The 26,622-nt window shown below is 39.4% G+C and overlaps 1 protein-coding gene across 6 annotated transcripts in view; it reads right to left on the bottom strand.

Moving 5' to 3' along the window:
* Positions 1–26,622, bottom strand: part of NAV3 (neuron navigator 3) — a 730,605-nt gene that overhangs the window by 134,568 nt on the left and 569,415 nt on the right. For 5 of the 6 annotated variants that reach the window (XM_064491553.1, XM_064491556.1, XM_031463093.2 and 2 more), the window contains 3 exons: positions 17,209–17,324; positions 3,941–4,049; positions 2,850–3,233 (listed from right to left, as the gene is read on the bottom strand). In XM_064491553.1, the coding sequence (XP_064347623.1) occupies positions 2,850–3,233; positions 3,941–4,049; positions 17,209–17,324 (609 nt within the window). Of the gene's footprint in view, positions 1–2,849; positions 3,234–3,940; positions 4,050–8,830; positions 10,320–17,208; positions 17,325–26,622 lie in introns of those variants that run through there. The other variant, XM_064491555.1, reaches the window with a different exon arrangement.

Genomic DNA, 26,622 nt, shown 5'->3' with positions numbered 1-26,622 from the left:
TATACCATGTTCACTGATGAGCAAGGAAGAGGTAGAGCACATCCTGGGTGTCCTCCCCACACCCCCAGTAACCCCTGGGCTGAGACCAGTGATACTGTCCACCGACCACATCTGGTCACTCTCCCTCCAGGGAAGAGAACGCTGAGTCATTCTTTAAATTTCAGTGTTCTGTACTCTACCGTGGGAAAGACAAAATGTAGAAGGCCAAGCAGGTAAACATCACCGGAGGAAGTTCTCATACAGGGTTTGTGCAGTTCTTACTTATGCCTTTTCTTCTTCTTCTTTTGATATTGAATATTAATAACTTTGTTGGTCAAAAGAAAACATGCAGACCACCAACGTATGTTTACAGACTCGTTTGTGGGACTATCCAAGGCCTCCTTTGAAAGACCAACAGGGAACAAAAATGGAGAACAGAAATCTGAATTCTGAGGCAGGAAACAAGTAGGAAAAACAAAGGACATGACAATATTTAAAAAATTTCTCATTAGTGAGTTCAGCAGAGACCAGCTAGCTCGCATCAAATCAATTTCCTCTTCCTCCCGGGCACACAGCTGAACCGTGGTTCCTGGCCGTGCTGACAGTTAGATGTGGCCACACAGCTGTCCTGGCTATGGAAAGGCAGATAGAAGTCACAAGGACCACTTCCAGCCCTGAAGCATATGAAATACTCTTAACACCACGGTTCTTTCTCTCTTTTGTCATCTGCCTGTTGAAATCAATGCCCAGGGTGACATCAGAAATCTGGCTGGATAATAGCAGTTATCTATCTACCATCCAGCTTAGTCTCTGAAAGACTGTATGATACACAGTGCCCAAATGAGGGTCAGAAACACCAAGGAGGGTTTTATGTGAAGGAGGAATTAACTTCTTGGTGTTAAGATACCGAGATTTTCTGTTACAGAAGTGAGTGTTCATTAATACAGCTAGAGTCCTGGAAAATACAAAATGTTCCTGAGTACAGGTATGATGGTCAAATATATTATCATTAGCAGCACTCAGTTTTTTTTAAATTGTCTTTTAAAAAATACTTATCTAAGAATGTACATACACACACTTACATACATATGTACATATATTACTATTCATTTGTTGAATAAATGAGCACCTAGAAAAATATAAAAACACTAACACATGAGTGATAAGTGGGCAGGCAATGTGTCTATATTGTTCACCACTGAACACAGTGCCTAGAATGTTGTTTGACCCATGGTTGGAACTCACCAAATATTTCTGAATACACACGTATATTCATACATGATTCAGCTCACGATCCCTCTTCTCTATTCTTTTGCCAGAATTCCTCACGCCTCCCGCAATTTCTACTATCTCCTATATGAGATCATACACTATGATTGTTAAGTTATTAATCATTAGGTTAACAATTACCAATGATATTAAATGTCATTATGATGGGGATGATACATTTACTGAGCACTTACATTGTGACAGGCTTTGTGCTAAGTACAAGTTTGTGGGTTACTTCCTTCACCCCTAACAATTTCATGAAGATTCTGCAATTTTGTCTTTATTACAGAAAGGAATGTGGGTAACTTAAGCTCCCAGGGGTCCGCAGATAGCAAATGAGAGACAGAGACTTAATTTAGACACTCTGACTCCAGGGGGAACTCAACTACTTCCTACCCAAATTAATGATCACCTGTCTCCCTAATGCTAGATCTTTAGAAACTGAGAGAAGGTGGCCACCGGGTGAGAATAAGGACATCAAAGCAGAGCTGTAAGTCTGATCAAAACCTCCTTTGTACTTTTTAAGGCCTTGTCATCATTCAGACAAGCTTTTGAAGAAAGAGGTCAGGAAGGGTTACTTGTACAGAAGAATGATTTCTGACACTGATCCTCTCAGATGCAAAGAACAGGTCAAACCCAGACTCACATGAAAAGTATAGATAAAGTTCATTGGGAAGCTTTTTCCTGCATTACAGAGCCTGGGATTTAAAGTCAGACCCATCTAATGTAATGTAAGTCTAGCCTTTCCTTCAGCTTATTACGATTGGGGCCATTTGGGATCGGTTTCCTCATCTGTAAAACGGGTATAAAAATACTCACCTCATAAGGGTTGGTGGGGGGGGTTGGGGTTAAAGGATTAATGTCCTTAAAGTACTTAACAAGAGTGAAGTAGGTAATAAGTTTTCAAAAGGGCAATTACAGTGATTAAGAGAAGTGGTTTTAACAGAATATCCTATTTCCTCCATTGGGGCTCATCCTGAGACTGAACTAAATATTCCCAAATGCCAAAACACGATTAACAGTTTTATAATCACAACATTTTTGGAATGTAATAGGAAGCTGAAGACAAACAGGGGATAACAAAAAAAAATTTAAATACCACTGAAAGAGAATAAATAGATTGAAACTCTCAAATCTAAAAAGATTTTCCCTCAAGTTAGATTGGAGGTGCATAATTGAAGAATGCCAGAAAATATGTGTTCCTCAAAGCAGTTACAGGCAGCTTTGACAAGTCAAAAAAAAAAAAAAAAATCAAGCAGCTCAGCAGAACTCCTCCTGTCTCCTTCCCACGTCCTTCACTACAAAATCTGTTACTGAAGAAGCATGTGAAAATCACTCTGAAAAACACAGGGCCCATGTGTTTCTCTAAACTAACAATAGGAAAATTTAATGGATTATAATGAAGAGATTTTACAGAAATTTTGTATACTTCTCATGAATGAGCAGAAGAGAGGGCTAAAATACCCCCAAATAACTTCAGGTTTCTCACATTTTTTATAACTTTATTAATGAAGCCAAATTCCCTTCTTACAGCTAATGCATCCTTGTAGACACCTCTGTTTACACAATTCTGTTAGAGACCAGGGCTCAGGGCCACTTACCCACTGTTGATGTCATCAGTCCTGAGACTTTTCCCAAGGATATCTCCATCACTCATATATCCACCAACATCAACTTCAGAAGACACGTCCAGGTCACTGCTTGCTTTCTCAGTCATGTCCATCTGTGACATGTTTCCCAGCCGAGAGACAGCAGCTCGACGGAGAGGCGTGGTATACATGAACCTCGAGGGGTCTGTGTGAATGAAGCGACTGGTACCGCTGCGGGGGTAGCCAGCACCCAGGGAGGGAGCATCTCCAGCCTGAAGTCGAGGACACGCCTGGCCCAACCTCCAGGTCATGGGAGTGGGTCGACCTGTCAAGTTGGGTATGGTCCTTCCATTCACTTCTGTCGTCACGGTGCTGTCAAATGTTGTCTCAAGGGTGCTGTCAAATAAAATAGAGAAATCACTATACTCTGGTTTACGTGGGGCCATGGACCAAGAATGCATGAAGGCAGGAAAGCCTACACTTGAGAGTTACTTCTTAGAAGTATGCCCATTTTCATGAAAGTCAAATTATACATTCATTTTGAGATTCTAAACATCTCTTCAGATATCAAAATGCAGGAAGGGACATTCATTCATCATTTAGTTTTGTTTTGTTTTGATTTGTTTTTATTTTCTTTTTTTGCTTTAAAAGAAAGGGCATCATTACATTTTAGATAAAACAAAATCCTGCACCATGTTCTCAACCAACACTTAATTTAACCCTTTGTAGACTTCTGAGTATTATTTTGGAAGTTAACTAAACTTAGGTTTGAAAGACTCTCTACCAGCCCTCCTCAGATGCATTTTAACTACAACTTCTACTACTGTTATATAAGGCAGGCAGAAAAATCCACTCAGCTGTGATGGTGTGGTTGCAGCAGCTAATTCAGACTGGATGGGAAATCATATTGAAGAAGAGATGAATGGGAGAAAAAAAATCACTAGGTATGTGCTGAGAAGTCACTGGTTGATTGTCATGTAAAATTTAAGTGAGAAAATAGTAAGAGAAAACAAAAATGTCTTATTTCTCATTATAAGAAGTTAAGTGCTTAATTATAATTTTTTTCCTTTTTTGTCCCAAAGTTATGCAGAAATGAGGAAGACCTGTGGCTTATCTGGGTCCCACGAAGACTAGACATAGTCTCTTCCAAATTCTGCCTCAAATCTGCTATGTTTTTAACTGTTCTCATTCTTCTTGTTTCAGGGTCTTCACCTAGAAAAATAACATAATAATACATTGCTATTCACGTCATTTACTATCCTGAGGATAATTATATACATATGTAAGTAATGCAAGTTCCTTTTCTTAAAAGTAAAATCATAGGCAGGAAATTCCAAATGATTATTATCATCTGAAAATTATAATATTTTTTCCCACAAATAAAATGTGAATAGTGTAATGTTACAAGTAATAATCTGAAGTGATGAGAGTGCAATAATACTTTGTAGGTCTATGTCATTGAGAAATGAGAGTCATTTGGAAATAGGCTATACAGTGCTCCATGTTTCTGAGCGTAATTTAAAAATCTGAAATTAATTGGATCCTAATTATTTCCATAATTATCTGCTTCAAAGTGTACTCACAGTAACTGAGATAAACTTGACTTACGTAGCAAGTATATATTTGGACTCTGGGGAATAAGATAGAGAAAGTTTTTCTTATAGACGTAATATCTTTTATAGTCTTTTGTTTTATTGAACTCATGACCCAATATTCAGGTCACTGGATGGATTTATTTTTAATTATTTCTCCACTTTCTACAGGGAATCAAAACATGCACATGTGACACTAGAGTTCCAGTGTGGTCCTAGGCATCTAAACCAGGAATGAGTCTACGCATGAAATAAATAGCTCTGCCAGGGTGACGAACATTGGCCTTACACAATCTCTATCTATCATTTGGGGGCACAGATGCCATTAAATCATTTGTCTATGGCTATGTAAAAATTCCCAGGCCAGTGGGCATTGAAGCTGGCGAATCCGGGTAATAAGAAGCACCTAGAAAGGGAGGAAAGGAAACATAGTCTTAATTCTGTTCAACTTGGGTTCAGGATGATGTCCAGTGATGAGAAATTTTAATAAAAAGAAAGAAGGAAGAAAAGGAAGGAAGGGAAATAAACTGATGAAGGGGAGAGAAGATAGGAGATGGAAAAGGAGGAAGAGGAAGGGAAGAGAAGGGAAGGGAAGGAAGGGAAAAGGGGTGGAAGGAAAACGAAAAAAGAAGGAAGAGTGAAGGTCAGACTCTAATCATTTTTTTCTATGGAAAGTCTTCCATCCTTATAAATATAACAGAATATTTGAGAAATGGCTAGAAAGACGTTGACCTCTTACCTCTAAATAATCTGGTAGAGCCTTGAAGAAAAAGGGAGATTCTGTAAGGAAATTCTTAAAGAGTAGGAAAAAGAAATATCATTACAGTCAAAGGAAAGGCAGAGGTGAAGAAGGGATTTTACTCAAAGTGGGCCAAAGAAACAGTGAGGATGAGACAAAACTGGAGAAGCACTAAAGCTAATATTCAGTGGTGTATCTGAGATTTCATACCACAGAGAAGCCAAAGATCCTAAGTAATGATAGGAGATGAAAAATCTCAAAGGAGAAAGTGTTGAGATGAATTTTATTGGAGGTTAAGAAGGAATGCAAGCTGTTGACCTTACAGAAGTTCCTAAAATACACCATCACATGTCCCCTGTCCCTGAGCCCCTTCCCCCTGGGAGAACTTTCACATTACAATCAAGCTGTATCTCAATCGCTTTCCAACTGCAAAATATTAGTAACACTGATGTTTGAATTACATTCAATGTCTTTTTTTTACATAACTTTAAGAACATTGTATTTTCAGCCATCCCATTTCACTAAGGTTTTTTTCACATCTTCTTTATCTCCCTTTACAGTTCCTTCTTCCTATCCAACAGGCATCTTAGATCCTTGGATCATTCCAACTGAAGCCACTGTTTGTTTATACAGCTTCCCTCTTGACTCAGAACCACCACCCCATCCCTCCTTTGGTTTTTCTCCTCAGGACATCCACTCATGATACGGCACCACTCAGGACAATCAGACAAATGGACTTTTCCCTCCCAGCACTTAACGGAGCAAAACATAATTGTTGCTTCATTCGTGTCGTGAAAGATAATAACCAGATCAAAACTTACTGCAGGAAATGTTCTCAATGACCCACAACAGGCAAGATAAAGTCAAATGCACTCACAAACCCCCTAAGAATGGCACAAGCCTGAAGTATCCTGTAAATTTGTATCCAGATGATGTCTAGAGAATTGGGGGTGGGGAGGGGATCGCAACTGAAAAGGTCAAATAGGAGAGCACAAATAACATTAAATATTTAGGAGCAAATGAAAGTTAGTAGAAAAATGCACATGAGAAATTTATGTAGTCGCAAAAATGTTGTATCCCCTTTCACTTTTGTCATCTCAAAGCCAGCTATTATTCCTGAAGGAAGCCTCTTAGGTGTCAGAAAAAAAAAATTAATAAATAAAGGCTTACACACATTTTTCCAGAATGGCACCTTCTGCAATTCACTGTGAGTTTTTACCAGTGGTGCAAACTGCTTTCTTTTTGCTTGTAAGGTCTTCTCTATGAGCAGGGCTCAGAGGAACAGGCTCAATTTGGCGCTTCTGCGTTTTTCACTTAGTGGCAGACAGACAGACCATTTAATCTGTGTGGTCCTGCTCTTACGTTTTAGGCATTAATTACACACAGCGTAATTAACACTGTCAGCCCTGTCATCTTTTAAGAGGAAATCAAATTATATCTGAATGAACCTGATTCACAGAGAATTGTGTCCTCTACACCAGCTACACTACAAGTGTTATTTTTTAGACTACGGCTGTCTGATTTATTTGGCGAAGTCACCCTAACTTTGTGAGTGAGCTGGGTAGAAAAATTTTCCACTCATCTGGTTAAACCAGACAGTTTGGAGGGGGGGGGGACAGCAAAATATGGCTAATAGCTTTACAGCTACCTTTTAAATATTCTTCTATGTTGTGATAGCACAGACCCTAGTCAGTCTGATTTATTAGAATGTCCAAGAGTAAAGAGTGAAACTCAAGAAACCCTGCCTAAAAACTAACTTGGAAGAGGCCATTTTGAGTCAGAAGCAGAATCTGGTCAAGCACGTGGCAGAAATCCTGAAATTCCCGTGCGCTGTGGGCTTGGATGTAGTGACCATATTTACCAACTTAACATGCATCTTTATTTAGGGAACTGCGTTGCAAGGCTTCATTATCCTGATATGATTATTCATATCAGAGCCATTTAAATAATCTCTTTCTCTTACTTTCTCACTTGCATTTTTGAATACTGGCATATGTGTGTGTGTGGGGGGAAGCCTTAAAGAGAATAATCCCATAAGTACAACAAGCAGATGCTCAGTTTAAAAACCATGGACTACACAGACACCTATTGAGAGATTACCCTCTGACAGTAATGCTTCAAGTTATTTATGCACAAAAAGGTATGTGTCATATATACACCCGCCCACAGCATGCTATAATTTAGCAGAGCGACTAACACATGCTGTCAGGGGACTTCACTCTGGTCCTATCTTTGAAAATACTTACATAAGAGGTACTTAGAACAAGATAAATGCTACCCTTTTCAAGGCAAAGATGACTATTATTTGATTCTACTGTTCCAGAGGAGCAAGAGGGAAAAAAAGATTCTTAAGGATTAAGACTCTCTCGCTTGCCTTTGTACTGCATGCAGGCTTTTTACGAGAAGCAGTTCATCACAGAAATCACACAATGGTGAAGAAGTAAATCTTCAGCGTCTGAGCACCTGGTGTATTCAGATTCAGAAACCACTCTTCCCACAACTGTGCAAACATTACTCTTTTAAAGCCAAACTGACGTGAAAAATTGAGCAAGATTCTCCTCTGCTCTCGCTCTCTAAGCTTTCATCTTCTAAAGCTGGTTCACTAAGATTCCAGAAAATCTCCTAAAGCACCTTGTAACAGGAGGGTCTACAGAGAGAATAAAAACAAACCTGCTATTTGGCATCAGTTGTATGAATCAGAAACAAAGAAATCACTGGTCCGGTTTAATTCTTTCGAATTTAAGGAGCCCTATGTGAAGTCCTTTGTGGAAATAGCACCTTGACATAAAATAGGATGTGGTCAATGGTTTAAATGCTTATGAGTTTTGGGAAAAGGCACCATTTGATACAAATATGCTTCAGCAGAGCACTGAATTGAGACTTAACTGTTAAAATGTCTACGGTTTAGCTATTTAGGCAAATAGCAAAACCGAAGGGTTACTTCAGACATGGTCATGCCTGGTCCATCACAGAGTATGCCAGAAGTTACCGCCAAGAATCATGGCGTCAAAAAGGCCTAGTGTGTAAAGTACCACAACAGCTCACACTCATCTCCACAGTAACAGAAACAGTTGTAACACATACACACTCAGAAGTATTTTTTGCCAAATACTAAAAAAAATAAAAGTGAGTCAAGCCCTGAGAAGAGGCCTCTGCATTTCTGGAAGAGTAACGAGAAAGCATGGTGCTCGTCACTGACGTACCAGCCACGCCATCTACTCAGACAGCACTGAGGCAGCAGAAGAAACTCGGCTCTACAAAACAATGTGTCCATCCTTCATTCCAAATCTGTGCTGAGGTCACCTTGAGGGAAGTCCAATAAATTAGGCCCCGTTAATGACGAAGTGAAAAACACACTTGGACTTTTAAAAGGTTACCCGTTATTTCCGGATGTCTGGAGCGCACTAGACTGCAGGCCAGTAACTCCCAGGGCGGGTTGCTGCTAGTGACTTTCTACACAGAGAAAAAAACTTTCTACTTTACAGCGGTTCTCATGGTTCAGTTTGACGAAGAAAAGAATTTCAGGAGACAAGGAATCTTAAATTGTTTTGCATAACGATAGTTTTAAAAATATGAGTCAGAAGAACAGACGAAATTTGGTTCATGCAAAGGGGGCAGCTTCTTAAAACTCCATCCTCCTCCGAGAAGCAGCCCCGACTTACCTAGCAAGTCAGCGTAAAGCGCCTGTTCCAGGTCGCCCAGCATCGTCAGGATCACATCCTCGTCCAGGTGAGCAGTGCCTTCCCGCAGGCAGCTCTCTCCCTCCTCCTCCGCCCAGCTCCTGCTGATGCTGCCGGGCCTGGAGGACCCATTTTCGTCCTCGGATCGGCTATCTTCGTCACTCTCCCCTTCCAAGCCTTTTCTGCAAGTCCACTCCTCTAAGCCCTCGCTGCCTGAGTGGCTGGCAGGCAGAAGGCTCCAGGCCCCGGGGCCGCTGGTGTGGTACACGGACTGCACGGACCGTGACACAAACCTGGACAGGGAGCGCCTCTCTGCATAGCTGGACTCCCTCTGGCTGGCCTTGGCGGCATTTCCAAACCAGTTGGAAATGCGCACAGTAGGTCGTCTCTCCCCCTCACTGCTGAGGGAAAGACTGGTCAGCGACTTTTGCTTCTGAAGGCAAGCTCCCGGTCGCCTTCCTTCTTTGCTCCGGAACACAGAGAGTTCGGCCGGCCGCTGCATGGCTCTTCTTCCTGGCTTTTCTCCTTTTTCAACTGGAACTCATATTGCCTTTTTGCAACTGCACAACTGGCCCTTTGGGTTGTAATTGACACACGCACTTCAATAAAAGCTCAGGCAAGGCTCAAACATTCACACAGATTCTAGAGCAACAGCACGACCAGGAGTCGCCCACAATTCAGCTTGCCCTGCTGCTCCCCTCCTCAGCAGTACTTACAAACATTTTGCTTGTATATATCGGAAGCAGAGAAGAGTTCACCAAAGACACCGCTCCAGAGGAAAAGTAGCACGGGAAACCAACTACGTTTTCCAGTCTTCATCCAATCACATGTCTCAGCAGGGCTATGGGTCCACATTTCCCTCTACTGCTTCTATATTCCCAAATGTGAGGTAGTGAAGCACCAGCGATGTCTCTTGCTTTTCTTTTCTTTTTTTTCCCTGCCTCTTACGAGCCCTTCAATGATCTAAGTCTGCAGCCCTTTACTCTAGAGGAACTGACAGTGCAGTGTGTATAGCCTCCGCATCCAAGCCCCGTAAGAACAGAGATTAAGCACCAAAACCAGCCCTGTACGAGCCTCTCGCGTTTTAGCATTCCACCTGCATCCCCAGATCTATGGCTCTTCCTCGCTGCTGCAGTGAAGGCTGCTGGCTGCCATGGCAGCAAACATCCTGCTAAATTAAAACAGAGGCACGGAAGCGGCTGTCCAGCCTCGAATGCCACAGGTTTCAAAGCCAAGCCTGAATGAGATGCTACACTGTTAACCCTATGCACGTTTAAATCACTCTCGGCCACCCTGCGTCGGATACGGACAGACACACACACAAACACACACACACACTCACTCTCTCACATACTAAACACACACTCCACGACACTGAGAATGACAGACTAATTCTCTATCGCTGCAGGCAGCTGAAGCAGGCAGATCTGTCTTCTGAATGTTGGGATTTGTGCTGCAAAAGCACAAATCAAATTCAAGAGTGTAAAGGACCTAAAACACGGAGCATGACACTCTCCACCGGCTGACAGATAATGCTTTAAAGGGAAAGACTCCACCTCCCTCTTTGAAGAACAAATTCAAGGGCTTTTTATTCTGAAGATACGAGTACAATCCTAATGTGACAATAAAAATCAAAACATTTCTTCCTGTAAAACAACAACAAAAACCTTGAAGGTGTTTTTGTTTTCTCTTTTGAGAAGGAATATTTTCTCTCAAGGCACATAGTTAAAAGCGGATGGCCAAGTGTGTAGATCAGGATGTGACAAAAACCATCAACTGTACATTATGCTTTCTGACACTGAGCATTTGTCCTGGTCCAGTCCGTAAACCTATTGCTGTATCATCAGCTTTTAATTTTTTTTAATATTTTGATGAAAAGCAGAAAGCCAGGAAGATGAATGTCTTGTATTTATCTTGTACTGGTTGTAATCACCACCCTGAAATTCTGATTTTAGGAAAACTTTTAAAACACTTATCAAGTACAGTAGAAACCATGTACACCACTGAGAGGTGATGAAAAGAGTAACAGGGAAAAATTTCTGGTTTTCTGCCCATAAACACTCCTTACTAAAAGGTGGGAGTGGAGTAATAGATCAAAAAATTTAATTGTGTCATTCAAATTGAGATAATTCCCTAGCATTTTCTGAGCTAATATGAGCAAATTAATTCTGCTTTTTCACCTCATATTGCTAACCTGAACTAGGGGAAATGCCAAACCTCCTAACTGTATAAATTAGCATTTTCATGTGCAAGGCTTATACCTTTACATATGATAACCTACTTTGCCAAGTTAATTATTCCTTATGCCCAGGTTCAAGGGGGATCCATTTTACACAGCTACATAAAAGAGAATTCGATGGAAAGAATAATTATTTGTGATGAAATATTTTTTGCAGTTAAACAAATGTGAATTATGAATACTGATTTTCAATTCTTCACTCTTCAAAAATAGTTTCTATAAAATGTGCTTAAACAAAATGAGGGTACAAAGGCTGAACCACAGAAACTGACAATTAACCTTCCAAAAACATTATCTTATACAGTGCTTTTTAAAAGACTAAAATGCCACTCCATTTTGGATTCCTAAGAAAAACATTTTTTTCCTTTCTTTGGAGTTATCGTGATCCAGTGAATCACCAGATTACGAGACTACAGTGAAATTGTTGAGGTTATAAAACTTTGATTTGCTTGACATGTATTACACTAAAGTACACATGTAGCATAAAGTCTTACAGGTTCAAAAAAAAAAGGTAATTCTTGTGCTTTAGGCATTAAAGGAGCTAACCTTGAGCATCTCTAAGTGAAAGCAATAATGATGCTTTCTTTATACAAGGGGACCTGTGTACCAATCAGCTCAGCTGAGACCAGAGGTTCTCGAACTTCAGTGTTCAGAACCTCTCAGAGGGCTTATTACAACATAGCTCGCTGGGCCCCACCCCATCCCTACTCATGCAGTTGGTCTGAAAGGGGTGTGAGGCTTTGCATTTCTAACACATTCCCAGGTAAGGTAGATACTGCTAGCTCTAGAACCTCCACTTTGAGAACTTCTAGGCTGAGACTAGTGGTTTTCAACTGGTCCCCCATAGGGACATTCAGCACTAGTGAGAGACATTTAAGTCATCGCAAATGAGGGTGTGGTGCTTCTGACAAAGGTAGGGGTCAACGATGCTGCTGTACATCCTACAATGAGAGGACAGCCCCCCCAACCCCAGCAAACAATTATGCAGAATTAATACATGTCAATAGAGCCAAGGTTGAGAAATTCTGGCTTAGACTAAATTGTATTATATTTACAAAATTATTTAGAAATTCCAGTGGCTTACAGAAACAAAGATTCACTTTTGCTCACATCAATGTCCATCCTATGTTGGCTGCAGCTCTGATCCAGGTACCCTTTATACTAAGACCCAGGCTAGAAGAGCAAATCCTTCAGTCCAGGATATGCTGGTAACTCAACAGAGGGAAAAAGGTAGGAGAAACCCAAGTTTCTGCTCAAGAATAGCTCATGTCATTTTTCCATTCACATATCATTGGTCAAATCCAATCACACGGTCCATCCTGATTCAAGGGGGCAAAAAACATACTCCTCCGTTAGAGGTGAATTTAGAAAGGGGTGAACTAAGTCCAAAGGAGACATTAATGAGGGGCTGCTTATTTTGAAGCTATAGCCCTAAACAGAGAAAAACATCAAAAGGGCATTTTTGTTTGCTTCTTGGTTTAAAGATACAGTTGTCAACTTGTAGCTGTAGTCGTTTTTCCCCCGGGAGCTACGTCAGTCCTTAAGTTTACCTTGAACAACAGAGGGGAATCCAATTACTGCTTCTCTAGAGGCAGTTATCTCTGCTGGCTTTGCCTGTACATTCACACATGGGTGTATTTGTACTTACTTGTATTCATCCGTTTAAATGTATGTTACACAAGGGGGAGGAGGACGTCTCAGCACGTAAGCGACGAATACACCCAGTCAAGGCTAAAAATGCGAGTCACTCTAATTTAGCCAAGACTTCACATAAAGTATAGCCACTGTAATGTTCTGAAAAGAAGTGTTTTTGAGCTCCCTAGTAAACACAATTATAAAGTAGCTATTTAAGAAAAAGATCTAAACTGATTTAAATGACCTGAGCTTGATCACCTTAATCTTTGTAAACATCCAAGAAAAAGGCAAATTAAGTGATCATTTACAAAAGTCTTAAACGCCAGATATTTCCCATTATTCAATACAAAGTTTGGGAAGTCAGAAAAACAAAACAGAACAAAACATGTAACCATTCATTTTCCCCCTTTAATCTAAATTCTCACTTCTAAAAGGATTTGTTGAATTCATCCAATTATTTAATTATTTTTATTTAAGAATGACACACTGGCTTTGCTGATTCTGATTCAGTCTGGCATCTATCACCATTCTATATTAAATGCAAATTCTAGATGAGGATTAAAAGATGGATTAAACAAAGGTTATCCATGTCGGCAGATGGCCTTATGCAAAACAAGGGGCAAGTGTGAACCTACGTATTAGAAAAAAAATAAAAACTTTCTGAATGATTCCTGTGGAATGAAAAAATCAAGCTCACTTTACATTTGGCAGGATCTCTTGGCACTTGATGAAAGGGATGGTCTCTGAGGCCAAATTCTTTTTGTCAATGAATGAGAGAATAAAACCCAAGCCAAAGCAGTAAAAAAAACTGAACCATCAATTCAGCCAGACTTGTAATATTGAGGTCATGGCATGAATCTTAAAGGACAGGCTGGAAGCAAGAGGCTCACTCACTCTTTGTCACAAATTATAAAATACATGACTGTAATAATTAATAGAATCACCATCATCAGACTGGGTAAATATCACTAGCTTCCTCCCTAAAAGCATAATAAACAGCGGGAAACCTGAGAGATACACGTAAAGGCTTTGGAGGGATTTAGGGTCTCCCAATTGTAAGAGTCCCGAGTCTTCTCCAGCTTGACATTTTACTGAGTGCCACTCCTTTCTGACACCGATCTTCACAACACAATTTTTTTTTTTATTGAGATACAGTCAGTTTACAATGTTGTGTTAATTTCTGGACGCACCACAATTAACTACATTTTTGACTTCTGCTACCATTTAATCACAGAGACATTGTTTCTATAAGTTCAAATGAGCTACCACGTAGATAAAAGGCAAAGAGTTAAGCTTCCTACTAACTTAGTGAATCCCTCGAACAAAGCTGCTTTTCAGTGTGAACCACTCGAGTCCGCTCCTTAACAGCATCACAAATCTTTATGTGTCATGCATCTCGCTGGTCACACAATAGGGATGCTTTTCATACTCGGTGAGGCACAAAAAGGGATTTTCCCTGGGTAACATAACAGGACAGTGCAAAGGAGGAGGGAGAGAGAGTTCCTGACATGGCTTGTTCAGGGGCTCAGACATTTCCTACGTTGGTCTTGAGCTAGTTCTCTCCTGCTTTGGCCTCCGTTTTCTCTGTTTGGTTCACTTGAGGGTGAAGATAACTGCCAGCAGCTCCAAGCTGTCTTTTGATTAGCTTCAGGTCTTGTGGAAAAATAGAGTTATCTCTTCCCTAATAATGTTAGAAAAGCTGTGAGACTGATTCTCACTGGTTCTGATTGAGCTGAATTGGGTCACATGTCCGCTCCTGAAAGAATCACTGTGGTCAACTGAATGGATTGTTCTGATTGGATCTGCTCGGGTCAATTTCACATGAACCACATGAGCAGAGGTCAATGGGGCTATGGTTCCTTAAAAGCCAAATCAAGGTGCTGCTATTAGCAGATGGGGCAATGGATGCTGGTCAGGCAAAACTCTACCAGGACACCAAGGTCTGCCAACTGCGAAGGCAATGATGTTTTAGATATAGAGCTTCTAACACATGTGATGTGTTTTTCACCAGAATCTTTCATTGCTGGTAGGGACTAGGTGGAGACTTGAAATTAACTAGCTCTGTGATTTCATCCAAAGAGTACTTTGAAGTGAGAGAGGGCCGAGGGAGTAAATGGTGTATGCAAGAGTGAAATCACATTCAGTCCCTACAGGAATTCAGCTGACTAAGGAGGGAAGAAAAGATGTGCAGAGTTTGGTGATGGTAAGCAAAAGGTGGTGAGATCAATGAACTGGAAATCCTGGTACAACTAGGGGTGGAGTCAGAGCAAAGCACAGACACTGAAAAGACAGGAGGTTGTTAGCAGCAAGAATGGGGTGCATGAGGTTACAGAGACTTTGCAGATTCTGATGATGGCCACGTCTAGGACGTGACCAAGAGAGGGATTAGAAGACAAGATCATTAGAAGAAAGGCCAGGGTGTATGACCTATGTTCTTGTCATTGTCCTGCTTCCCAATGACAGCCATCCTCTCATCACTGGTCTACTAGAATACGCTCATCTAGATTTCTCCAAGTACAGTACTCAATTTGTACCTTCCCTATCAGATACAATATCTTTCTTCCATGAAATCTCAAGTTTGCATTGGGAGAAATTTTCAATATCCCACTATTGGCTAATGATAAACAAGGGATATTGGGAATGACACAATCAGATAAGCCTCATTTCAGCATTTATTTGCTAGTTTCTTCCTCTGACTATATTCCTATCTAAATCATAGACAAATCTATGGCTCTATACCAACAATTATTGCTACAAAATAATATTATACCTTCTAATAAACCCATCAAACTATTATATTATTTTAAGGTCTATTTTATATTTCACTTCCAAATATTCTATTAAAAATCAGAACATTAAATGGAAATTTTAAAGGAAATTTCCAGTTTTATTGAGATGTAATTGTCATATAGCACTGTATAAGTGTAACGTGTACAACATAATGTTTTGAGTTACATAAATGTAAATCTGTAACTGGCAGTATGAAAAAATGATCAAATGGTGGGAAGAAAAAGGAACTGGGGAAAAAAATCAAACATGGGTATTCAATCAATAAGTGATACATTAATTCAGAAAACAAGGTTTCTTTGTGAAAGTCACATAAAAATTAGATTTCAAAGCTTACTAAATGTATTTTCTCCTACAGATTTGAGATCTGGTATTTCACAGGTAAAAGCTAATTGGAGACATTCATGAGTAAAGAAACGTATGAAACATACATCTTCATGCCACACTATGTTTAAATAATATCTAATCACAATACAGATATATATCGTCATTCTGACTGTGGGACTATTTGGCGCTATGGAAAACCAACACTCCTACCAAGAGTTTGAAAAACCTACAAATACCATCCCCATAGCTATGCCTTGGCATTACCATTTCTCCCCCTTCCTTGCACCGGCCCCCTGTAATCACATGAAAACTCTGATACCTAATGATGCCACTGATGTTAATCCCCAAAGTCCCATGGGATGCTGTGTTGTCACTGTTATCAGTATCAACTGGCAGATATTACAGCAGTTGCTAACACTTGCCAAAGTGTTTCAAGTCTGTGGAAATGACAAAGTTTCTTAACCTCCAAATTTGCAGTATGGTTACTCTTATGAACGTCAGAACAACACTTCGGGTCCTTGGAGGACTACAGTCATTTTTAAATATTAAGTAGTTCTTTTAGTTTTTTTTTTCCCTTAGGAATATACAAGGGCTGAGCCAGAGATTTACTGGAATAACAGACAAACCTCTACTTCTATGCATTCTTATATTTGGAAACAGATAATGTTCTTGAACTCTCTTTCCCCTTAGGAGCAGTATATTGTGCTAAGAGCCTTCTTTAGGTCTTATGGACCCATATATAATCAAATGACACCAAAGGCCTTCCATATGTGCCTATGTTTATCTGGGTCCTAGGAAAAACAATGGACTACAGCTGAGAATCCTGTTTAATACACTTACAAATCTGAAAAATTGTATCTGGAGTACGTATATGTCATTTTTCTTACATGATTTGTATATAATAAAATATTTCCATAATTAGACTTTCCCCATTTGGAACCACCATGTAGAAATATTCAAAGTCATCCAGAATTGAAGACAGAGCAGGGTTGGATTGGCCACGGGAATGTTACACTGCCACCTGATCATTAATATTTTTTAAATCTCCAAATATGTTCAAGGAGTTCCTTATCAACAAGAGAAGACTCTCCAGGTTTTCCCTGATTGTATTCAACTTGACTGAGGGCAACAATGACTTAAAATCTCAGCCTCTGAGAGCACTACCCTTCTTCATAGAATTCTTTACAGAGCAACAAAGAGATCGTCCTAAGCAGAGTAGCCACATATCTAAGCGTCTCTGAAGCATGAAATGCACACAGGCCATTTATGCCTAAGGAAAAAACAGCATAGCACAAATATGATTTAATAAAAAGACTTTTGGAGAGATTACAAAGATTGTGAGTTTGACCTACCCATCCATCAGGTCACTTACCAGATATCTCCTCTAGGCACTGCTTAGCTGTCTTACTATATGATAAATCCATCTTAGTGGGGCTGGTACAGGAGTCGGCAGATGGTAAAGAGGTACCTTCATTTTCTGAATGTGCTCTGAAATTAACCAAGAAGACAGAAATACCAATTGCTGTCACCAGTGCCTCATCAAAGTTCTCTAGCATAATATGAAATCAACAGAAGTTTTCTATCAAGGTAAGTAAGCATTACTTTATGACTGGGACATTCAAAGCTGTCAATCTACAGGAGAATTTCCTTATTTTTTATATACAACCCAAGTTGCAGTGAGACATTAAATCAGCTTTCTCAGACTTTTCTAAGTTTAAAATCTTATAATTATCAATATTTGACTTTTTTTGGGAGGGGGCAAAAGACTTAAAAATATTCTTTCTTTTTTTTTTTTTTTTTGGCTGTCTTAGAGAAAGTCTGTCTAAATTGTGTTCTTGTGAGGAATAACTAATAAAAGCCCTTAAAACACCTCTAAAATTATTTTTCCATTAAAATTCTATTGAATATATCCTAAAATACAAAGTAGAAGTTGAAATAAATATTGAATTTGCTATGGGCTATTAATGTCTTGATCTCAGGAAAATTAAAGTCAATCAAAACCAGATTCTCATTCTTACAACCCTCTTTTATGTTTATAATTGTGTGTGTGTATATATATATATATATATGTACATGGGTATGTATTTGTGTGTGTGGTTAACATGTAAAGAGTTGGTCCAATCAAATAAAAAGCACTCTGCAGAGGGACTGCATATGTTTTGATATTCCAATCTTCATGCATTGCTTCTTCCTTTTATGCACAGGCGAATGTTTTATGAGGCATTATCTTTCCTTATGCAGCTTCAAAATCTACATTGGTCAAAACCACCATATTTTTAAAAAGTCCACAGCATGAACTACAAGAGAATGAAGGAGGCAAGACCATACAGCCTTGTATGCCGGACTTTGTTCTTACAGTTATTTCATTTGCCTTGGAATCCCACTTCTAGTACTGGGTTTGGACTGTGGCAAGCAATCATTAAAAATCTCTTACTTAAAAAAAATCTAAAGAGAATGTCTGAAATGTGAAAGAAAAATTTGACATATTTTAAAAATCAATTTTAATTAATATATTACTTTTACTCTAAATTCTGCTTTTGTTTGAGAGAAAATAAAGTCTAATCATTGAAGCCAGAAATATTTTTTATGTATCTGACAGATCTAAAAACTCTGAAAAGCTCATGAGGATTTTAATAAATCATGGAAAACTATATGCTGTCTGTTTGTCTGTCTGCCTGTGTATAGGAATTGATACAATAAAGAAAGATAGAGCTTTGTAAGAATTCATACAAAGTTGTGTCTTGACCTGTGGTGATTTCTGGCAGACATTCCTAATTTACTATAACTTGAAACTGAATGTAAGAGGCATGGAAAAATTAAGAAAGATAATATGCTGTTCAAATGACAAGATATAACATTAAGGCCAGTGAAGTCTTCAATGTTGTGAAAATCAACAGACATTTTCCGCCTTTGCCTTCCTTGATATCTTGGTAGCATTTAGGACAGCAGACCACTCCCCTCTTTATGAAACTCTCCTACCTTGGGTTCTACAATAAAAATTCTCCAGTTCGTTTCCCATTCTCTCCGGATGCTACTTTCCCCCTCTTTGTTCTTTTTTCCTCTTTGTTCTTTTTTACCCAATCATTCAATGTTGTGATTCTCGGCATTAAAAAGGTGATAGAGAGGGCAACAGTTGGGGGCTCCTCAAAGCAACATCCTAAACTTCTTCAGTCTGTATGGTCTCTCTAGATGATCTCAAATACACCCACTGTATTAATGATAACCTGTCCGCACATGAATTCCAAATTCAAACTCTAACCCAGAACTGTTCTCGAATTCCACATGTGAATCATAACTGCCTAATTGGTATTATTTCCTGGTTATCACAGAGATAATTAAACCCATCATGTACAGAACTGAATTTGTGACATTTTTCTCCACAACCCTGATCCTCACTCATGGTGCCCCCGGGTGAAACTTTAAGGGGGGCTTGGAGGCTTTGCGTGTTCTGACCTCTGTGCCTCTCCAGTACGTTCTTGCACAGGACTCTCCTTATTCCTCTCTCCTGTGGTCCCAAGAGTCTTACGCACTTCCTACAGCTCCCTGCCTCAACAGGGCCTTTGCCCTTGAACATTTTCCTTTCCACATCATCCAATTAAATCTTTCCCTTTAAGTCTCAGCTCAAGTGACTCTTTCTTAAAGAACCAACCCTAATTTTCAGCTGAAGTCCCAAGTTACAAATACTTATCTCTCCCTGTACTTATCTTGACAGCACTTCCCACCCTTGTAGTGTGAAATTTGTGTCATTATTTGATGAATGTTTACCTCTCAAACTAGAGTCTATCCCCCATGTTTAAGCCCACCATTTCACCCCAGCGCCTAACCCCGTGTCTAGCATGCATGCTGCACTCAGCAAATATTTGATAACTGAATGAATAAATCCTGTCAGTAGTGATCATAAAATAGTGTCACTGGCAGAGAAAGCCCACGGAAGGAAGTATGGTATAATGGTGCATTCACTGGGTCTGGCTGTAAAACTCAGCTCTCTCACTAAACAGTTATTAGCTCACATGACCCGGCTAAGGTGCTTAGTTTCTCTGAACCTAAATTTGCTTCTGTGTAAAAGCAAAGAAAAATACGTTCCTTGCAAAATAATTGTGAGCTCAAGTGTTATGATTACTAAAGGTCTGGAAAGGCATTTAGATACAGAGTGTCTCCCTCTAGGACAATCTCTATGGGGCAAAAGAATACTCAGAATGTGTGCTGGGAGTAGTTTTGTCTTTGCTCCAAATACACAGATTTTAAGAAGTATTCCTCAGCGTATGTCTGTCTTCCTCAGTGCACGAGCCCTGGCACTCAAGTCCACTGGCTAAGTCTTCACTCTTTGATAAAAAGTATTCAAACCTCTCTTAGAAGTCTTTGTTTCATTTCATTTGTTAAGGTGGCAGTTGCACATTTCTGGCTGATTTGCTTTTTTTTTTGTTTTCAATACAAAAAATAACTTTTTTTAGAATTAGAGCTTTACCTCTGAGCCCGTAGTTCTTGATTTTAGAACACACTTTAAATGCAGTCAGAAAATCACCTACAAATAAATCCCATTTTAACCTACGTCCTGGAAATGGGCTGTTGTTAGGGATGGAGGTCGGAGACTCTACCTGAAGCATTCCATAAACATCCTACCAACTGTGATTGGTATAAAACAAGACATATGTAGGTCACGTCATAAGCAGGACCATATTCAAGAAAGTGTAAGACTAGTTAATGTGCCCAGAGTGTATTTTCAAGCACTTTCTTTGAAAGTAAAGTACAACAAAGCTAGATTTGAATAGTTGGTCTTTCAGGTTCAAAAGTGGGTAACGCGAAGCTTCTTCAATGATTTGCTCTTTTTTTTTTTCTTAGTCTAAGTCACAAGAGACATCTTATTTACACCGTATTTTCAAGTTCTTTGGTGCATGTTCCACAGTATCCCCTGTGAGTTACCCACATTAACAATAACAGGGAAACAGTTTGATCAAGGGAAGGAACATGGAGAAGTTAAACTTTAAATAATTATAAAAAGACCTTAGAAATCATCTTTGGTTTGTAGTCATATGTAAACGGGTCCAGATCCCCTGCTCTCTCTATATTACAAGCCATCCATTTCTCCAGGATTTCCACCTCCCTTTCTGTTAAAGGGGAATCAGATTTTAACTCCAGTCTCTAGAGGAGCAATCAAAACTAACTGGGAAAGATTTAGCTTTTATACACATGATCAAAGAAGTTCAGTTAAATCTCTGAAGACTCTCACCATGTCCTTTATTTCTGTGCAAGCTTCATCCCAGTAAAATAAAAGGTTTCGAGGTTGATTCATAAAACAATTTCAGAAGACGTCAGAATGAACAGCGTTCTCTAATCAAAAGGTCCATGCTGTGGTGGCATCATTCACTGTTCCCACATACAGTGATGGCCCGTTCCCTTCATATTAACGGGGAAAGGGAAAAATGGGTATCATGACGTTCCTCCAAAATATTTAGAAGACACAATCCTGCACAGACTATCTTACTGTGCATTTACAACAGGAGCAACATGTCTCAAGCACTTGCTGAAACTGTAACATAGGGCATTGCAAAAACACCATTTAATTTACGTAGAGTTCTAATAAGCCAGACATTCAGTGCTGATGTCTGCCACTAAGAATCCTAGACGTTAAAGGTCTAGATTTCAATAAAAGCTATTTCCTGTTCCTATGCATGTACTCTGTGCTAAGTACTATGCCTTGTGTTTTAACTAGGGCATATGATTCAAACTTCACAATGATCTTGTTGCCACGGACTGAACGTCTGTTTCCTCCCAAGTTCATGTGTTGAAACCTAACCCCCAGGGTGATGGCAGTAGGAGGTGGAGCCTTTGGGAGGTGATTAGGTCATGACAATGGACTCCTCATGCATGGAATTAGGGTCATTCCAAAAGAGACCTCAGAGAGCTCCCTCCACCCTTCTGCCGTGAGAGGACAGAGTGAGAAGATGGTCTTCCAAGAACCAGCTAGGAGGCTCTCACTAGACACCAAATCTTCTGGTGCTTTGATCTTGGACTTTGCAGACTCCAGAACTATGGGTAACAAGCTGAGAAAGACTTAACACATACCTAAGCTGGCAGTTTTTAAACAGTGTTCTATTAACCACTACCCTACAGTTCAACTCCATCCAAATGTCCCTGGACACTGAGTATCTCAATGCATGTGACATCTCCTTAGTTGACAGACAGCTTAGTCACTAAGTTGATAATAGTATTTGAATGTGAGAAAAACCCAATGGTCTAACCTTAATTTTACTCTTCCCTGGCTTAAATTTTTACTCTTAAGAAAAAGAAGCTATTACACATGCCATTTAAAGGAAATAAGCAATAAATCTAAATGCTATTGATCTTCAGATTTCCAATTTCATAAATATGGCGCTGCATGTTGATTTATATTAAAAATATATCCACATGTGAATTCATTTTAAAATGGATATGCTAGTCACAAATGTGGGCACAAATAGAACTGCTTTGAGTCAGCAACACTAACTAATGGTTTTGGAGTTCCTGCTTTATAAACCCCAAATAAAAGAAAGAGGAACAAGTATCTTTCCAAAACCAGCTCTCTCCTTCTTGGTGGGAAGGAAGGCAGAAAGGTGACAGCCAGGGTCAAGGCCAGGAATCGGTCAGAGTAAAGAGTAGCCCAGGGGGGTGGGAGACATGTTAGATTCGTATGTGTGTGTGTGTGTGTGTGTGTGGGGAGGAGTTGAGCAAATAAAAAATATGTTGAGGATAATGGGAGTCAGGTTTCTCAGTTGACAAAAGAAGGTGCAAGTATGGAAGGGACAAAGCAAGAATAATGTTTGTGTTGATTTGGAAATGGAGGTGTTGTGAATTCATGGTTGTGGTTATATGTATATCCATATCTCTATCTACCTAATCCTTTTTTTCTTTTTCCTCTGTCTATCTATCTATCTATCTACCTATCAATCAGTCATAGACATCTCATTGATACTGAGATATCTGTGTGTGCGTGTGCACCTACATACATGTCATCACTTAGGAATCCTAGGAGCAATGAGATCTGGTTTCTACACATTACTCTTCACAAAAGAAACCAGGGCACCTTAGATAAAAGCTGAAGCCAAGGCAGTAAGTAAGAGTACAAGATGATCCCTAGATCACCCTGAGCCAAAAAGAAACAAAGTTCTCAAAGAATAATGCAGCAGTAGGCAGCTTAAAGGGGATTGCAGTAGCCAAATCTGGAAACATTTAGACATCGAAATAAATAGTCATATTGATAGGTTATAATCCATTGACAGGAATAGGAATCCATTAGTCCACACAATTTTAAGAGAAAGGGGAGAGAGAAACGGAGGTGGAGAGAAAAACAAGAAGGGATACCTTTTTCTTAAAGTTAAATGGCAAGACAAAAATGCAGAAGAAATGCTGTAATTAGGAATCACTTGATATCCATTGGAGTAAATTATGAATTTAGTCAAGAAACTCAGTGGATGCTAAAACTTATGGATGAAAGTAGATCAAGAAATAGAATTTTTACAGAGTCTTAAAGGATCTTCCCATAAAAAATACTTGTGAAATATAAATGGGGCAAAGTAACTTGAGAGAATTGTGGCAAACATCATCCCAGTCAAGGGATCAAATTCAATAGCACCGAAATGGGAAGTATCAATATCACTGATACCTGATACGAATGCAACAGAAAAACACAGCATCATTTCTGTGACATTCTAGACCAAAAATACGTAATACGGCTCTAACCATGAGAAAATATCAGACAAATCCAAATTAAGAAACATTCTATGAAATACCTGCCTTCAACACATCAATGCCATGGAAGTCAAGGGAAGACTACAGACCAGTTCCAGATGGAGGGATATTAGGAAGGCATGACAACTGGGTACAACGTTCATCCTGAATCGGAGAAAAAAAAAAGTGGTATCTCTGGGACAATTCATGAAACTTGACTAGGTCTCTGGGTGCTGTGAGTGAAATGTATATGGGAGTTCTTGGTGTGATTCTTGCAAATTTTCTGTAAGTTTTGTGTTTTTTCCCAAGAGGAGATAGAATATAGAAAAGAGAAACAGTAGTGGTTTGGTTGGGCAAGGTTGGCACTGAACCTAGGAAGCTAAATTTATAAGGGGTACTTTATCAAGCTTCTCTGTGGAGAGATTGCCAAGTCATAGCGGTATTCTACACAACAGATCCTTCTCCAGCAGGAGCTCCGTATTCCATCTGAAAAACACTGCTGTGTGACGGAGGTTAAACTCCTACTTGTCGCACAGATGTATATATCAAACTTAGCCAAAGACAAGCTTGCAAGGCAAGCATTCAATAAGCTTTAGTTTGTGCTGATGATCAGTTATCCCCAGTTTACATAAAACCCCAATTGCAGTGCAATCTGTAGGAATAGCTGCAGGGCTTAGGAAAGCTTTATCTGCATGATGGTTATATGCTCTACATTTCAATCTTCGTAAACTCACAGCTCCTCCTACTCAATCTGCTGGTTCAACAAATAAACCAAACTTAAAACAGCGTGAGTAAGCGTTTTCAAAACTAATGTTCTGCATCCTTTGCCTTTCAGAACATAGTATATTTAAGTATCCATTTTCTGTCACTTTCTAGGCAAATCTGAGATCTCACAAAAACTTGTCACCGCAAAAATCTTTCCTGAGAACCCTTGATACTGTTGTATAAGACACATCATATTATAACAAATGAAGGGAAGCCTCTAAATTCAGACTTTCTTGACCTAATTTTACAAATCAAGTGTCTATAGAGGGTGTCCACTTATATTTAATTAACGGGCGTAAGAAGCATGATGATTTTCTTCTCTGTTTAACAATGTTTTCCCTTATCTAAAGATTGGGTTTTTTCTTTCTTTTTTCCCCCTTTTGTGAAATGCCCACATCCCTGATTCTGCTCTCTTTGTTTTAGATGTTTGCTTTGTACCCAATGCACTGGTTTTTTGTTTTTTTGGGGGTTTTTTTTTGGCATTTACTACAAATGGTCAGAAAATAACAAAGAGCATAGAGACCTCAAAATGGCAAGTTATGAATTTGGTTAATAGCTATTTTGAAATTTACAGGAGGCTTTTAAAAAGACTGAGGTTTAAAGAAAATGTGCAGGTCTTTCTTTCCTCCTCCATTAATTACGTTACTCCTTTACTTCACGTATCTTTGCAAGTATAAGGAGTATAGCTGTAAAATAATAAGCATAAAAGCAATGGAAGAAAAAATGACACATGGGAAGAGGGGAGGCAGCTTTGAAGGTCCAAAGGAGCTAACTTAACACTTTTTGAACGCCAGGCAAGGAAAACCAAAGAATACAGCATTAAGGGTAGACACCAAGGAATAAGAGGAACAATGACAAGTAGACTTTTTCTTCTTAACTATGCCCCTCTTCTTCCTCTTTCTTGTCTTCCTATTATCAGGACCTCTAATTCAAGTCTTAACAAAGTTAACTCTGAAAGTCAGTAAATTTCTCCTTCATCTAGTCATTGAATACGGTTGTTATCCTACCCCGACCTCTCCCACTAACAATCCATTTGCACAACGAAGACAGTCATTTTCCAGACTGCACTGCACACACACGTATTCAAGTGCTAGAGTGTGTGCGCACACACACACGAAGTCCAATTTTTTGACATTCAACAATTTCTACTACAATCAGGCTCCAATCAGTCTTCATTTTCCAGGAAAACTGATCTATTTGCCAACTACCCTACATAGCTAGTGTTTACCTTGTTAATGTGGTTCCTTTAGTATCCCATTTCCTTTCCCGTCCCTCTCATCTCTGCATGCCCAAATCCCACTTCTCTCTCAGAACACAGCTTAAGTGCCACTTTCTCTGATTCCAACAGCTAGCAGTAATTTTCCATTTTTTGAAGTCTGAGTGCACCAAATCTGGTTCACTGCCGGTGGGATTCACGTTTCCTGCTTCATTCTGTACTTATGTTTCAGTCAGTCTCTTGCCCATTACATTGTGGACAGTGGAAGGAAAATAACACATGTGATGTGTGATATTTCACTCTAACCCTGATGCTTTGTGCAGTAAAGGTATTTTGCAGGTAGTTGAAAGAAGAAAAAAAAAATAAGTGAATGAATGTCCTGGAGAGAAGATACAGTTTGATTCTGTAAACATTGTAAAACTGTTTATAGTTCAGTGAAACCCTAACATTTATAGGAACTAAAAGACTTCAGAATTTTTCTGATTCTGTTGTACATTTTGGCACCTTTTCTATTCTCCTATAGCAGGTGAGTCTAACCCACGATAATGGTGTTTCACACAATAAATTTTATTTGGTGCCTACTGTGGGTAGACTCTGTCCTGGGCAGTTATGCTACTTAATAAGAAAGAGAGTTTATGCTACAGTTGGAGGTGGCTGACATCACACTTGTTAATCAGGAAACAAAAAACAGTGGATGGTGCTCAACTCTATGAATAAAATACAAGATGACAATGGGGTATAATTCTGGCAAGAGGCACTAGGAGTGAGTGTTCCTTTGGACTAGGTGGTTGGAGATAGCTGGTGTGAAGCAGCAGCACGCAAGCAGAGACGTGATGAGAAGGATCCTGCTCTGATCTGGAGGAGTGCCAGTTACAGGCAGAGAGATCATTTACGACAAAGTCCCAAATGCAGGACAAGTTAGTCTGCTGAGAAATAGAATGAAGGCAGGGATCATTGCACTAGGGGAAGAATGGTACGAGTGTAGCTTAGGAGCTAGATAGATGGCCAGATTATGTGGGACTCTGTAGGGCTTGGCAAGGTACTTCAGTTTTATTTTTAAGTCTAATCAAATACATGTCTCATGAATTGAAATGACATACA

Source organism: Camelus dromedarius, chromosome 11, assembly GCF_036321535.1.
Source record: "Camelus dromedarius isolate mCamDro1 chromosome 11, mCamDro1.pat, whole genome shotgun sequence".
In the NCBI taxonomy this organism is placed as follows: domain Eukaryota; kingdom Metazoa; phylum Chordata; class Mammalia; order Artiodactyla; family Camelidae; genus Camelus; species Camelus dromedarius.
The sequence above is the reverse complement of the archived record's forward strand: the minus strand, read 5'-3'. Positions and strand labels throughout refer to the sequence as shown.